This window comes from Brachionichthys hirsutus, unplaced genomic scaffold, assembly GCF_040956055.1.
Source record: "Brachionichthys hirsutus isolate HB-005 unplaced genomic scaffold, CSIRO-AGI_Bhir_v1 contig_734, whole genome shotgun sequence".
Classification (NCBI taxonomy): domain Eukaryota; kingdom Metazoa; phylum Chordata; class Actinopteri; order Lophiiformes; family Brachionichthyidae; genus Brachionichthys; species Brachionichthys hirsutus.
In genome coordinates, this window is record NW_027181082.1 from 1 (window position 1) to 15,758 (window position 15,758).

General features: G+C 49.4%; 2 protein-coding genes across 2 annotated transcripts; one reads left to right on the forward strand and one right to left on the reverse strand.

The window, feature by feature from the left end:
• Positions 1-294: 294 nt before the first annotated feature.
• LOC137917246 (gamma-secretase-activating protein-like) lies at positions 295-4,734 on the reverse strand (the record flags this gene model as incomplete). The annotated part of the gene is made up of 16 exons (XM_068760065.1): positions 4,647-4,734; positions 4,040-4,110; positions 3,214-3,270; positions 3,048-3,117; positions 2,821-2,868; positions 2,619-2,707; positions 2,353-2,407; positions 2,212-2,261; positions 2,017-2,127; positions 1,871-1,927; positions 1,718-1,764; positions 1,506-1,597; positions 979-1,056; positions 807-893; positions 557-649; positions 295-463 (listed from the first exon to the last, which is right to left on the reverse strand). Coding segments are annotated over exons 1-16 (1,262 nt in total), but the record flags the coding sequence as incomplete, so codon positions are not given.
• A 1,685-nt stretch (positions 4,735-6,419) lies between these two features.
• Positions 6,420-14,251, forward strand: LOC137917245 (nicotinamide phosphoribosyltransferase-like). Its single transcript, XM_068760064.1, is given in 13 exon segments — positions 6,420-6,550; positions 10,086-10,242; positions 11,077-11,180; positions 11,360-11,443; positions 11,445-11,489; positions 11,949-12,107; positions 12,304-12,440; positions 13,120-13,292; positions 13,295-13,344; positions 13,419-13,565; positions 13,645-13,774; positions 13,881-13,952; positions 14,050-14,251. Coding segments are annotated over 13 exon segments (1,464 nt in total). The 5' UTR covers positions 6,420-6,496; the 3' UTR covers positions 14,202-14,251.
• The last annotated feature ends 1,507 nt before the right edge of the window (positions 14,252-15,758 follow it).

Here is a 15,758-nt window from a genome sequence, read left to right on the forward strand (position 1 = left end):
AATAGAAAAAAAGAGGGGCACAAGAGTAAATGTGCAGGCAGACAGCCAAGAGTGATGTATGTGCTATTTAGAAAGAGGCGTCTGCCGCTGAGCGTGGTTGAATACAATGCACCCATTGGCTGGGATTCAAGTTAACGCCGTTATTAATTTTAAAGGGAATCTGCAAGTGCATGCAGACAAAAATAACTTTTGAATTGCTCTTCATTTTGCACCGTCTACTTCTCTGCTCCATTGCGTCCAAATGCCGGCTACAAAGAAACCCTTCATTCCCACAGTGTTCGGAATCACGCTCACCTCGGGGGAGCGCTTGGTTGCAGCATCTGCAGCAGGCAGTCGGGGCTAAGCTCAACTGTGAGGAGCCTCCCTGTGGCCAGGTCCAACAGCCTAGTGCTGGACTCCTCCTCGTCGTGAATCACCGTCACGTCAGCTGACTGGCACTGCAGGTCCAGGTCCGTCTCTCGACCTTCCGGCAGGTTGACAAGTAGAAACGGAGCGGGAAGTAAAAATGGAACCCATTCGTAGCCCGCCTCCTCGCGATTTGTACACCTCGTCTCACCTGAGAGAAAGAGGGAGTGGCAGAGCGTCTCCTGCTGTCTGGTGTTGATGCAATGGAGGAAGCGACCCCGCAGATACACCAGGATGTAGTATCCTGCATGCAGGAATAACACGGAATCTGTGTCAGGGTAGATGTTTGCATTCATTATCCTGCAAGAGGACACAAACGCTCATTTGTATTTGCACGCCTGCGTTTCTGCCGTGCACGCAAAGGTCATACACCGGTAGAGTTTATGTCTGTGTGCAATGACCTATGGGGATGAAGGCGGGATGGAGCTGTGCCGCTTTCTGCGCTGACATGTCGCCACCCAGATATACCCTGAAGGCCTTGCTGCAGTCTGCAGGCACAGAGAAATTTAAAATCCTGGCTTCCCGGTGCGAGGAGAAAAGAGGCATGAGAAGGGGATGTGCAGTTATACGCGCCTTTATGGACCAAAACAAGAGTGTAGATCAGCTCTTGTGCGTCTAGAAGAGGTTGGCTGGTGCACAGGCACATGCTTCCTGGAGAGCAGCAAAAATATATTCAGGCTAATCAATGAGGAAGCAAATCGGTGAAACAAATGGTGAACATTTTAGATGAAAAAGTAACTGGGGAGGAGCAGATCATTAATTTCATGCAGAAAGAGAAGAGTCATCAAAGATTGATTGAAATGTTAACTGGAATACGACCCGATCACGTGAGATTAGAATTTAACGCATAATCACAGAGATTCTGAAATTGTTTTGTAAAAAAGGCCCCGCGGTCTTGATTTTCCGGTCCCAGGGGCTCCGAGGCAAACTTTCAAAAATGAACTTACTTTCTTTTTTTATTTTTTTATTTTTTTGGCATAAAGGGGGAAGCAGAACACACGGAGAGAGAGAATACATGGAATTAGTCATGGCCTCTTGGATCCTGACGCTGTGCGTGTGCGTCCGCACGCGTGCAGGGAATGCGTGAAAGGCTGCGTTACCCATTCTGTCTGTGAACACTTGCATCCTGATGGGCTCCTCCTCATCCGCCGCCGTTTTCTGCCGATAATGGTCGAAACCCAGATTCACAAACCTGTCGTGGACGCGAAACGTGCACAAACCGTTAGCTATGAACAGGAAGTCCTTATATGGGGGGGGGGGGGCTTTAACTGGAGGTGTATCGTTCATTCTGAGCTCGTAATTGTCGCCTTACTTGACAGTTGGGAACGGATTAGCAGGCAGTTCGAGCGGGAGCTCCAGCTGTGGGTCGGGAACACAAAGCAGGCGCTTCCTGCGTTATTAGCAAGTCACGTTGTAATTGTGACCGACTGTGCAGAATGATTTAGCGAATTGCGCGATGACTCACCGCAGTTTCAGAGTTGTGCTTGAGGTAAAACTGAACGCATCGAAGCAGGACTTTATCCTGCGAGTGGGAGAACTTTGGTAATTCAGCGAAGAGAACCGTCCCGCGCTCTCGGACCCGAGGCCCTCCCACGCTGCCGTGTGTCTTACGTTAATGGTGAGATAGTAGAGTCTCTGCGTTGCTCCGTCCCACTGGATCCAGCAGAAGTCCTCCACCACCCTCTGAGCCGTCGCGCACAAACGCTCGGGGCTCGCCATCACCTGGTTCCCGCAAACATTCGCATCACCAATCCTAACTTTGCACTCGATAGGAAAAGGAGCTGGCTGAAGTAGAGCCCAACTTACCACTCTGTAGCCCTCCTGCTTCGTCAGCAGAACGCGATAGAGGTCGACGTCTGAAACGCACAGGAGCGGGATCACGGCACGGAATGGAATGGGTTTCTGCAGAGGATTCCATTTTTCCATCGTTAAAAGAAGCAGTCTTACATCCTTCCTCCGTCAGCAGCAGCAGATGGCTCTCCGGCGCCGCTCTCCCGAGGAACTGTGTCCGACGGCAACAGAAGATGATGCAGCACACGCGTGTTTACCGGTTTACATTTCACTGGCGTCATATGTGGAACGTGGGGCACAAACATTCCCGTCGTGTTTCAAACATCCCGAAAAGAAAGACGGAGGGAAAACAAATCGCACAGCCCGGAACTTTCATCGGTGAAACCTGTCCAAAAAAAAAAAAGACAACACGTCAACTCTACCTGCACTTTGACCCTGCAGTCCACGGCCTTGAGGACTTTAGTGTTGTTTATGGGATGGATCTCGATCAGGAGCGTTAGGAATTTAGATACTGCAGAAAAACATAGGAAATGAAAGCAAGTATGCTTGCTTTCATTTCCTATACTTCAGGAAGCCGAAACAGGCTGATATTGTGCTTGGGCAGGAGGAGACGGTGGACGTTACGTGGCTTGAGGCGCTCCTTTCCTTCGGTGTTTTGTGCCAGGCTGACAGCTGAAAGAGAGGATCGGCATGGGCATTTCATTGCCACCTCTAAATGAGGCTTTAACGGCACGTTGGCACCGACGCACCCAAACGGCGCCCCACTCGCAAAACAAGCGCTACACTTGATTGAACCGATCAGGGGGTCGGCATTGGCGCCGCGTATCGTCAATAACCTCACAGAGGCTCACCTAACAGCGTCTCCTCCGCGTTGATGGAGCAGCTGCTGATGCACACTTGCTTATCAAACGTGTACAAGAGCTGTTGGAGAGAAGACACAGAAATGAGCGTGCACAAACACACAAGCATACGCACAACAGCGAAAGTCTGCGATGCAAAAACCTAAGCGCGCGATACCTTGTTCTGCTTGGTTTTAGGGTCGTATTTTCCAATCCGGGTGGCATCTGTGGCTCCCTATCGGACGAGAATAAGATCATTATGGTGTGTGGCAACCGATGCATAATCTCAATCCAGGTTTTCTCCCATTGGAAACGTCGCGCTTGACCTTTGCATCGCCCTTGGCTGACCTTGGCGAGCAACCTGACCACAGCGAAGGATTTAAAATAAAAGCTACTTTAAAAAAAGCCACTCAAGGCATGCATAAAACCACAAAAACCTGCATTAATAAAAAAAGATGATATTATCTTCTCAAGCTGCGACGCTCTCTTTAACTTCCTAAGCACACAGACTTTGTGTGGGTCTGATATTAAAGATTCATGCTGCGCAGAGAGGCATGTTTCTACACACGGAAATGTATTTTCAATTCTCATAAGGGTTCCAAAGTTTGAACAGATACTGAATACGCAGACTTGCCAAAGAAATCTCTGCATTTAACTTCAATGTGATAGTTATAGTTAGTTATAGCTTAGTTATAACACAATAACTGTCTAAGTACACATGGCCGGTACAGTGAAACTGTGAATGGCTCATTAAATCAGTTATGGTTCCTGGTGGAAATGCAAAGAAAAGCATTGTTTGTTGTGAGATAATGATGTGTCCAATGTAAAAAAAAAAAGAAGAAAATACAACACGATGACAATAAGTGAGGCGAGTGCAGGTTGTTACACATCTAAAAACCAGAAAATGCCCCGAGCTAAAAAAGGATTAGAATAATTACACTCTCTTGATGAGCATAATCTGCATAAGAAACATTTAGTATGCAGTGCTGTCACTGCGGATTTACCTTCCAGGAGAAAAGGATGCCCCCATCCCTCTCAAAGTTTAGGATCCGAGCGTCCACGGCTCCAGAGTATTCTGCAGACACAGCCGTTATGTGTGCAATGAGGATTTAGTCTATTATTTCAAGAGCTCAGATGTGTCAGTGAATAATTTGGAAGGACTCTGCAAAAGAAATATCTGCATTCAGTCTTCTATATTTAATGCATATTTTTCCTTCCAGTGTTCAAATATTAAACATCTGTGGATATTTATAGTGTTTATTCATGAGATAACGCAGATATAAATTCATATTTCGAGCCTTTCCTGCAATTTATATATTTTTAAAGCCGCTCCATCTTTCAGAAGCCTTTGCGCGTCAGGTAAATAATATTGAGTACATAGAGCGCCATCTACTGGTCATCTATCCGCAATTTCACGACACGAAGGCAGGGAGTTAAAGTTTTCAATCTTCCAATCGAAAGTTAAACGACTAGCTTTGTTGTCTTATACTTACAGAACATCTAATTAATTTTTTGCTCGGATGGCTTGCAAAAAAATTCGAGTTAAAGCTTGACATAAGAGTAGAAGAAGAAAGAAACCGCATAAGCACCGTAAGGACCTGAACGCCTCACCTGACGCTCCGCAAAGCGACGCCTCCTTTCTAACGATGTCCGAAACCGCATCTCTCTGCAGGTCAAACTCCGGCTTTAACTTAATCATGTGGACTTTAGAGGCTTAAACACCCTTTTAAAGGCTTTTAACTCAGAATCTGCGCTGTGGGAATTCTTCGTTGCGTGTTCGCGACCGGACGCGAGCGGCACCTGCTGCCTGACGCAGCGTCATGTGACGTTCGCGCTGACTTGGGGAATTTACGACCTTACATAAACAACCCCCATGAGCATCAAACTTCCCTCTTCTGACCTTCCGAAGCGTGAATGACGTGAGGAGAGTGTCACGTGTCCCGCTGGCTGGCTCCTCCCACCTCGCACCTGGAAGTCCGCTTCTATTGGACGAGGAAAGCGTCACTCCAGTCGGGGTAGAATTCCTCACCGCGCCGCTGAATGTTTGAACCGGTGGGTCTAAATTTTGGCTCGCTGATAACTTCTCTCTTGATTGTCAATACGGTGAGTCATCGATCATGTCTGATGATTGATGACTGCTCTTACAAAATCAATTCTCTTATCTTTTTGTGGCGTGTCCAAAATTAATTTAATTTCTTCAAAACGCATGGCGGTATGGATCTGAAAAAAAATCACACATAAGTACTCCTTAAAGGTCTATAACCATGACTAATTTCAGCCGGATCCGGATCACAATCCGGATCTGAGAGCTAATCTTCGTTCTAAGATCGGCATTTTTCAGGAGTCCATCCTGACCTCAATTTTGGAGCTAGAGACTTCAAATTTGGTGTGCACACTCATAGTTCATTCTAGTTTCACATATGTCACAGTTGGAGTTGTATCTTTCCCCGTTCCGGAGCAGCAAGCTAGCGCAGGTTTGGCCCCTCCGATCCGGAAGCCCTGTTTACTGTCTCACATGATCGAATAGTCTATTGGAGGCGAGGGTCTGCAATCTCTGATTGTCTTTCTAGTTTGTTTCGTTGTAAAGGACGACTGTGTAGCGCTCCAGAAGTCGAAAGTGTTGGTCCATCTACGGTCACGCGAGTGTGCGGATTTGCCGCCATGTTGTTGAAGGCCTGAGTGACCTCACGGTAAGAATTCAAAGCCCCCCATGCTGACTTCTTCCCCTTCCCGCAGAACGCTGAGGTTGTGCCACAGCCTGTGAAATAGTGGAAGGCGGGAAGTCCTGTGGAATGTCTTCTGCCATTCTGAATTTTCATGTTAAAGTACAAGAACTAACGAAAAGCTATTCCTTCAAGCCGGATTTGAACCAGCGACCTCACGATGCCTGGGACTCCTTCCACAGTCCTCCGCCCAACTGAGCCATTGAAGGATGTATATTCTGGCACTAAACACACCAGTCACCCTATCTGTCTATCTGTCTATCTGTCTATCTATCTATTAATAAACCTCGATATTTACATACACATTAAGTTCGAGTCTTTTGGTGAACAACACTACCCCCTACTGCTACGTTGAAGAACAACACAAAGTGCTCTAACTATTTATTTTAATGTTTTCACACTAGTTACAGACTTAGCCGTTCTTCATCCATGTCAAGGAATGTCATACTGAAGTGCGCAATAACTCTTACTTTGCATTTAGCAAGATAGCCTTTTGTATTTATATATTTTTGTATTTAATCTTTGGTTAAACCGGATTGGCCGGCCGAATCGAAACGATTACTGACGAGCGATGCCGATGTCTTTCTGTGACGACAGTCCGTACGCCCCTCCCCCCGCCTGATCACCAGCGCTAGTCCCCCCCCCCCCCTGCCCAGCAGCCACACACACAGTCCCCGGTAGCACGGCGGGTAACACGGCGCCGACAGCCGCGACTGAGTCACAACCGAGAGGGCAAAGATGGAGCGCAGAGACAGCGACTTCAACGTAATGCTGGCCACCGATTCGTACAAGGTACCGTACAAATGGAGGCTTCATTCGGGGGGACTAGGTGGAGGAGGGGGCTTGGCTGAGGGATGAAAATGGATAAAGTCAAGGCGGCCAGGTGGGAAGGGGGGATGAGGAAGGGGAGATGAGGAGGGGGGCGCAGATGTAGCAGTGACCGGGTACCATGCGCGTGAACGTGCGTTATTGGCTATCCTGCTACCTGGCGTAGCTAGCTAGCTCGCAGTGGTGAAAACAGCGGGTATTCATATAAAAACGCTAACGTTAGCAACTAGCTAGGTAGCGCTGCGTGGACGCGCGGAGTCCCGACAGGAGTCTTTGAAGGCCTCTTCTACCCGCGCGCGGAGGCGTTGCCACATCGAAAGTGAAAGTTCAGAAGGAAAAAGGTGACATTCAGGTTATATCGCGCGCGCTAGGTCATTTCAAAGTCGCATTTCGGTGCATTTGACGCGTGCGCGAGACCTTTGAACTTTCAGGCCATACGTGAAATGGCAGATGTACGTAGTTTGCTCCATTAAAGCAGCGCAAGAGGCCAAAAGCACTGAGAGGAATGTGGTGGTTGCCAGGCAGGTTGCCATGTACGGTCGGTCACGTGACGGGAAGCGCAGAAAATTATGACGTAGTTATTGAGACGGCATAAATGGGTCAATGGCGTCTGGAACTAATAGAATGTGAATTGAAGATGGAATAATTACAATAAATATATACATAATTTTGATTTTTTTTTTTCTTTTTTTTTTACACAAATGTTAATTGAGTTTGTGGCAATGAAAGCACAAATTTCAGAAACCGTCTGTAACCTTTTAACCAGACAAACTAACAAACGCCGGTGCCTCGGCAGAGGTAATTATTTCATGTATTTGATTTGAACTGTCGCAGCAGGTGTTCGATCCACACACACACACACAGTAAGAAAGCTTTCCGGTAAAATCTCACAGGATTAAGATGTTCTGCTTAATCTACTTGGCACACATATATTAATTCTGGAAGTGTCTGGCGTTATTGAGTGTAATAGGAGTCTGTTGTGTGTTTTATTATTTTCGCTTTCATTTCCCAGCAACAGAAATAGTTTTGGTTTCATTTCCAGGAAATGGTGTTTCGTAACACCCCCACCCCCCACCCCACTGTCATTTCTTGGAAATTACCGGCTCCCAGTGGATTTCAGACTTTAGATATGTGGCAAACAAGATAAAAAGAGAAGTGAAAGAGAAAGCAAATGGTCTTTTCTTGCCGGGTAAAGATGGTTCTCGACCCAAAAGAAATCAAATATTGACTCTCCTTTTACAACTGCTTTGGTTTCCACAGAGTTGTTATAAAAACGGGTCCTTGAATGCACCGTAGCCAACGCCGCATGTCGTTGCCGGGTGTCCGGCTGACTGGACGATCTGTCTGATCTTTTTTTTTTTTGTGGAAATGGAAATGTACTGCAAAAAATCCCGTTTTTATCTGGTTGTCTTATTTGAAAGGTGCTTGTGTGCACTGTAGTGTTCGCCCACACACACACAGTAAGGCCCTCGTGTCATGTTGTGTGTCTTGACTCTATTTTCGGTCATTGAAAGCCCGGCGGCGGGGACTGAGACGTTCTCCTGTGTTCTTCGCTGTCTCTGGGGAAAGGAGACGCGTCCTTTTCCTCACGCATCACGCCTGCCTTTTCGCCGTTGCCACGGCCGACCACGTCCGCGCTTCCAACGTAGCCTTTCCGTATTTACGACGCGCCGACCTTGTTCATCAAAGCTTTCATTTCCTCCATTGTCTGCCTGAATATTTCTCTAGAACAGCTGCTGCTATTTTACCGTTCGTTTATGGGCGGACGGCTTGATGTGGAAGTAGATAAGCCTCATCGAGCGTTTCAGTGCCCTTGCTTGCGAGGCGGTTCCCCACGCCACCTTTACTGTGTGTGTGTGTGTGTGTGTGTGTGTGTGTGTGTGTGTGTGTGTGTGTGTGTGTGTGTGTGTGTGTGTGTGTGTGTGTGTGTGTGTGTGTGTGTGTGTGTGTGTGTGTGTGTGTGTGTGTGTGTGTGTGTGTGTGTGTGTGTGTGTGTGTGTGTGTGTGTGTGTGTGTGTGTGTGTGTGTGTGTGTGTGTGTGTGTGTGTGTGTGTGTGTGTGTGTGTGTGTGTGTGTGTGTGTGTGTGTGTGTGTGTGTGTGTGTGTGTGTGTGTGTGTGTGTGTGTGTGTGTGTGTGTGTGTGTGTGTGTGTGTGTGTGTGTGTGTGTGTGTGTGTGTGTGTGTGTGTGTGTGTGTGTGTGTGTGTGTGTGTGTGTGTGTGTGTGTGTGTGTGTGTGTGTGTGTGTGTGTGTGTGTGTGTGTGTGTGTGTGTGTGTGTGTGTGTGTGTGTGTGTGTGTGTGTGTGTGTGTGTGTGTGTGTGTGTGTGTGTGTGTGTGTGTGTGTGTGTGTGTGTGTGTGTGTGTGTGTGTGTGTGTGTGTGTGTGTGTGTGTGTGTGTGTGTGTGTGTGTGTGTGTGTGTGTGTGTGTGTGTGTGTGTGTGTGTGTGTGTGTGTGTGTGTGTGTGTGTGTGTGTGTGTGTGTGTGTGTGTGTGTGTGTGTGTGTGTGTGTGTGTGTGTGTGTGTGTGTGTGTGTGTGTGTGTGTGTGTGTGTGTGTGTGTGTGTGTGTGTGTGTGTGTGTGTGTGTGTGTGTGTGTGTGTGTGTGTGTGTGTGTGTGTGTGTGTGTGTGTGTGTGTGTGTGTGTGTGTGTGTGTGTGTGTGTGTGTGTGTGTGTGTGTGTGTGTGTGTGTGTGTGTGTGTGTGTGTGTGTGTGTGTGTGTGTGTGTGTGTGTGTGTGTGTGTGTGTGTGTGTGTGTGTGTGTGTGTGTGTGTGTGTGTGTGTGTGTGTGTGTGTGTGTGTGTGTGTGTGTGTGTGTGTGTGTGTGTGTGTGTGTGTGTGTGTGTGTGTGTGTGTGTGTGTGTGTGTGTGTGTGTGTGTGTGTGTGTGTGTGTGTGTGTGTGTGTGTGTGTGTGTGTGTGTGTGTGTGTGTGTGTGTGTGTGTGTGTGTGTGTGTGTGTGTGTGTGTGTGTGTGTGTGTGTGTGTGTGTGTGTGTGTGTGTGTGTGTGTGTGTGTGTGTGTGTGTGTGTGTGTGTGTGTGTGTGTGTGTGTGTGTGTGTGTGTGTGTGTGTGTGTGTGTGTGTGTGTGTGTGTGTGTGTGTGTGTGTGTGTGTGTGTGTGTGTGTGCGTGCGTGGGGATAGTGCTCGGCGATGCTTGTGAAACGCGTCTGGACTTGTGCTCTAGAACCGTTTACTCAACCGCCTTCTTGATATCAGCTCTGGCCGTCGGCAGAGGAATTGTTTTGTGCTTACGACTGCGGTGTGTTCTGATATAACAGCGTGCCTCTGAGCCAGGCAGCGGGACTTGATTCGACACGGTGAGTTGACTGGTGGGTCTTTTGTTGCGCTCTGATGCGTGCTGAGATTACAATCCTTAAACGTGACTTTCTCTGAACAATGTCCTTCCGCTTCCCTTCATTCCCGATCGTCGTTTGATTTAATGATGGTATTCATGCTTTATTAAGATGTCTCTCTCTCTCTCTCTCGCTCTCTCTCTGCAGGTGACGCATTACAAACAGTACCCCCCCAACACGAGTAAGGTGTACTCCTACTTCGAGTGCCGTGAGAAGAAGTTGGATCCCACCAAGAGCAGAAGAGTCGACTACGACCAAACCGTCTTCTACGGCCTGCAGTACATCCTTCACAAGTACCTTAAAGGTGAGTCCGGGCTCGAAGGTTTCCGATGTTCCCCCTTGTGGACGCCCTCGTGCCGCAGGAGCTGCACGCCACAGTATTTATGTCCCGTTTTTGCAATCGAGGCACACGCCCAAGCCGCCTCTCGTGATGCATTATTGGCGCCCTCGTGGCAGCACTTCATCTTTCTCCACCGCCTCTCCGGGACAAGGTCAAAGCAGGGCAGAGGCAGCTGCAGCAGGCCTGGAGCCACTCTGGATTCAATGCGTTGCCCAAGGACACTTCAGCAGGGCAGCTGCCCCTCAATGATATAAAAAAAAAAAGGAAGTTGCAGTTCATTTTCAAAGGCGCGTAACTCAAAGATTCATCGATGTTAACGTTACTTAGTGCAATCCAGACGCAGAGAGGAGGTGCTGAATGAAAAGGTTCATTTCCCCGCCTGTTCCTTAAGAGGATTTCAAAGGAGAACAGAGAGGGAGAAGACAAAAGCACAGCTGCTCTGTCGCCGGCTGCAGGCGGGCGGGGCCAGCTGTCTGCAAAAAGCGCCCCTCAGAGCTCATCGACTTAGAGACGCGTCCACGGTCCTCCAACTTACCAAACCGAAAGCGTTGCCTCGCGATTCATCAGAGCAGCGCCTCGCCGTTGCGTACGACTCTTAATACGCTCGGCAGCTTGACCTGCCACCGATGAATAGCGAGTCTGTGTTCACACAAAAGACGCTTTGTCAGCAAGCCTGGGATGCTTCTCATTGAATTACGGCTGGAAAGTAACGCAGCATTCCGCTGCCCGCTGTAAAACGGTGGGGGTTCCTCCTCCTGTAACCTTCATGTGCTTCCTCCTCCTCCTCCTCCTCTACAGGAAAGGTAGTGACCCCAGAGAAGATTCAGGAGGCAAAGGAGGTCTACAGAGAACACTTCCAGGACGATGTTTTCAACGAGAAAGGCTGGACCTATATTTTGGAGGTGAGGCATCGACGCGATAACGTGCGCGTCGTGCAGCTCGTTGTCTTCGTTGGACAATGAAACAACCAGGAAGACACGAAAACGCTTCGTCTCTGCTTTCAGATCCCGCCATTTAAAAAAATAAAAAAAAAGTCACGAAGCAGGTGAACGAAGATAATCGTGCGTGTTTGTGTTGACAGAAGTACAATGGACACCTGCCCATAGAAATCAAGGCGGTGCCGGAGGGGAGTGTCATCCCAAGGGGCAACGTTTTGTTCACGGTGGGAGAGCACAGACCCCGGATGCTACTGGCTGACCAACTGGATCGAGGTGCGTTTGTTTCGTTTGTCTTCTGGGTCCAGAGCAGGAAGTGGTTCTTGGTTTAAAGACAAAGCCGCGGAGTTAAGCGTTTCAGAAAAGCCGTCAATGATTCATCTCGGTTGCGTGTCCCGGGCGGCCTCCTGTCTGTTTGACTCCCCCCCCCCCCGTTACGTTGGCGTCGCGTCCGATTTGCTTCGCTGCTCCCAAATCAACTCGCCGTCGACACAAAGCATCCAGGAATGTTTTTTCCCAGGGTTCATCTTGTGTGAGTAAGTTTCCCTCTGATCTCCCCGAGCCTGTTTTTCCTGAGGGTTTAGCTCCATCCCCATGGATGGGACTGATGCATTCTGGGAAAGCAGCATTATTTGTCTACCCACTGAGGAGGGAGGGGGGGGGGGAGCATCCTAACTTTATTTTGAAAACAATAGTTTAATAAGTAAATCCTAACGACTTCCCTCCCTCCTTCAGACCATCCTGGTTCAGGTTTGGTACCCCATCACCGTGGCAACCAACTCCAGAGAGCAGAAGAAGATCCTCGCCAAGTACCTCCTGGAGACCTCCGGGAGCTTGACGGGACTGGAATATAAACTGCACGACTTCGGCTACAGAGGCGTCTCCTCGCAGGAGGTACCGCGATCCAGCAACACCTCACCGGAGTGGGGGGGTGGGGGGGTGGGGGGAGTGGGGGAGTGGGGGAGTGGGGGGAGTGGGGGAGTGGGGGGAGTGGGGGGAGTGGGAGGAGTGGGGGGAGTGGGGGGGGTGGGGGGAGTGGGGTCCCTTTTAGGAGGATTGACTATTCTCACCGCCTTCCTCCTGTTTGCAGACCGCGGGCATCGTCGCCTCCGCCCACCTCGTCAACTTTAAGGGCACGGACACGGTGGCCGGCATCGGCGTCGTGAAGAAGTTCTACGGCACCAAGGACCCCGTGCCGGGCTTCTCGGTGCCGGCTGCAGAGCACAGGTCGGCGCCTTTCGTCAGTTTTACTTCATTAAATATTTACCCCGCTTCCAGACGGGACTTTTTTTTTTTGCGTGACCTACATTCCGTAGCGGTAAAGTAATTCCCGACTCGTCCGGTTTGACCCGGCGATGTCGGCCAGCAGGTCTCCGCCCACTTTATTTAATGCACAGCCGTACATCGGCCAAAATGTCGGGCCTGTGAACGCACCCGTGGAGGGGAGCGGACGCTTTTAAACGCCTCCTGCGTTCATGATGCTAATTATCGGCACGATCCGGGTGTTCCTGGAAAGTAGAGACACACCCCCCCCCCTTGCCAGTTTATTATGGGATGGCGAAAGTTGTTGTCATAGCAACTGTTACGCAACACCCGCGTTACCTTCTTTTTTTTTAAGTTTGCATGAACTGCCTTTCCAGGTCAGGCACTGTTTTCCTCATTGGTTGGCCTCACTCTACAGGCTCCTCCCCCCATCTTACTCAGACCAATCAACAAGCTACACAACATACTGGTACCGGCAGTTGAAAACAGCAGGTTGTTTTTGTCCTTTAGATCGATCAGCAATCTAAGGAGGCTAAAAGTTCTCTGGTTCATGTCCGGGTTCAAAGAAGGCTAAACCCTGGCGTGTACCGCCCTCCTCTGGGCGACCTGTGGTACTGACGTCTTTAAACTCATTTCTCCGCAGCACCATCACGGCGTGGGGGAAGGACCACGAAAAGGACGCCTTCGAGCACATCATCAAGCAGTTCCCCAACGTCCCCGTGTCCATCGTCAGCGACAGCTACGACATCTTCAACGCCTGCGAGAAGATCTGGGGAGAAGATCTCCGGCGGCTGGTGGAGACGCGCAGCGCCGACGCCCGCTGGTCATCAGGCCGGACTCGGGAAACCCTCTCGACACGGTTTTGAAGGTGTGTGTGTGTCGACGTGGTAAAACGGCACGGAACCCTTCACTCCCTCCGTCTGCTCCTTTTATCCCCTCCAGGTTTTGGAGATCCTGGGTAAGAACTTCACGCCGACGGAGAACCCGAAAGGTTTTAAGGTTCTCCCGCCTTACCTCCGAATCATACAAGGAGATGGAATCGATATCAACACGCTGCAGGAGGTACGGACTCGATTGGGAGGAGGCGGGGCTAGCAGCTAGCGGCTCCAGAGCGGCTCTAACCGTGTGCGTTTCCCCACAGATCGTGGAGGGCATGAAGGCTCACAAGTGGTCCATCGAGAACATTGCGTTCGGCTCCGGAGGCGCTCTGCTGCAGAAACTGAACCGGGATCTGCTCAACTGCTCCTTCAAATGCAGCTACGTGGTCACCAATGGACTCGGGGTGAGTTCACACCAAGGCGATTCCTGTTTCTGATCGCAAACCGCCAATGAGAAATTTCCTTCACGCTCAAACTGCGGCGTTGTGTCTCCGTTAAAAAAAAAAAAGAATTAACGTGTTCAAAGACCCGGTGGCCGACCCCAACAAGAGGTCGAAGAAAGGTCGCCTGTCTCTGCATCAGACGCAGGAGCGACTTCGTCACGCTGGAGAGGGCAAGGGCGAGCTGGAGGAGCACGGCGCGGAGCGTTCAAGGACCCGCCGCGGCACCGGGACGCGCCTTTCAGTGTTTACGAGCCCAACGGGTGATTCCCGCGTCTCGCTTCCCTCTCCAGGACCTGCTGCACACCGTCTTCCAGAACGGCAAGATCGTCAAGACGTACACGTTCGACGACGTCCGAGAAAACGCCAAGCTCAAAGAGAGCGAGCTTAAAGAGCTGCTGAAGTGAACGCGGCCATCCGACCCCCCCCCCCCCCTTTCACCCTTCACTTTCCGGCCTCCGACTCTTATTTCAGAAAATTCTGGTAGCGTCTCACTCCCTGAAACGTTCTTAAAAAGAAAGTCACCCTCCGTTCCGGAGCGCTGGAACCCCCCCCCCCCCCACACACACACACACACATCTCAGTGACCTCATGTCGCACCCCGGAAATGTGAGAGAGAGAGAGGGGGGGGGGTAGAAAGAGGGAAGGCGCAGGAAGCGAGAGGGACGACGACAAAGCCAGCCTCGTGCCGCCCTAGAAATTCTGTAGCTCCACTCCTGAAACGTTCTTAAAAAGAATTCGAGCGCTGAACCCCCCCCCCCCCCACACACACACGCATCACGACGGTAGAACGTGATTGGCTGCCGGTGAAGCCATACGTCGGCTGACAGCGAATCACACGATCGTATTTTACGATTTTTAATTTAATCCTGTGTGTGGTTTTTTTTTTTTTTGGAGATCCTGCCGGCGGCACTCGGGAGCGAACGCCACGGCGAGTCCAACTGAGAGAGTCCTGCGAAGCCACGCCCCCTTGTATGTTGTAGAGAACTGCTTAGAATAAAATAGACGTCTGAATCTCCTTAGCTTTGTCTTTCATGTGAAGGAAGAACACGATTTGTACCGGTGCACCAACAGCGTCGACTGATCCCCTTTTCCCGTTGCGTTCCGAGAGGATTCCGGAACGCCCCGAGGCGCTAATTTGGGATTCACTTTTCGGTTTTTGTTGTTGTTTTTTTGCTTTTAATCAGTCGTTGCCTCCAAATCATTCAAGGCCGTCGTATATCCAGTATTACCTGAACGTCCCGCACACTTAATCCGTCACGTCGGATGCTACCGGCGCGTCTCCTCAATCTGATACGTAATAAAAGAGAAAACTATGAAATGTTCCCTGTGATGTCACTTCCTCCCAGCTCCCGCCTCTGGGCCCCAACCTGCTAAAAAAACAAAAAACAAGCAAACGATTTCCTTTATTTTGCACCTCTCACTGGTTTTATTATTTTAGTAAAGCTTTGATAACAGTCGATTCTGACCTCGGAGGAATATTTCTTTGTACGAAAAACAATCAATATTGCCAAACAGTGCGACAAATATCGACAAAGGATGCGGCCCTGCTGCCTTCTCACTTGTAAATACACAACCAGACTGAACGCAGCGAGGGTCTGGTTGTGTTGTTGTTGTCTGAACTTTTTTCTACCAAAAGACCAACATCCAAAAACTGTCCGACTGAATCCGCGGTGTGACTGATTTCATTTTATTTTTTTTGCAACTAGCCTTTAGCTTCCGTGTGTTCTTGTGTTACTCATGTAAATGTTGGTTGTTCCAAATTCACTTCCAAAGGCAACTGATATTTTAATTTTAGCATAACTGTTGTCACCGATACACCAATTAAAGATGCAAACCTGTCAGTTTGAAATGGTTTCTCTCCTTTCTTTTTGTTGACTCCAGACAAAATGTCAAAATTATTATATTTATAATTATAATTTACCTAAAAAGTGTCCTGGAAGTAGCTTTATTATTAAGCTCAA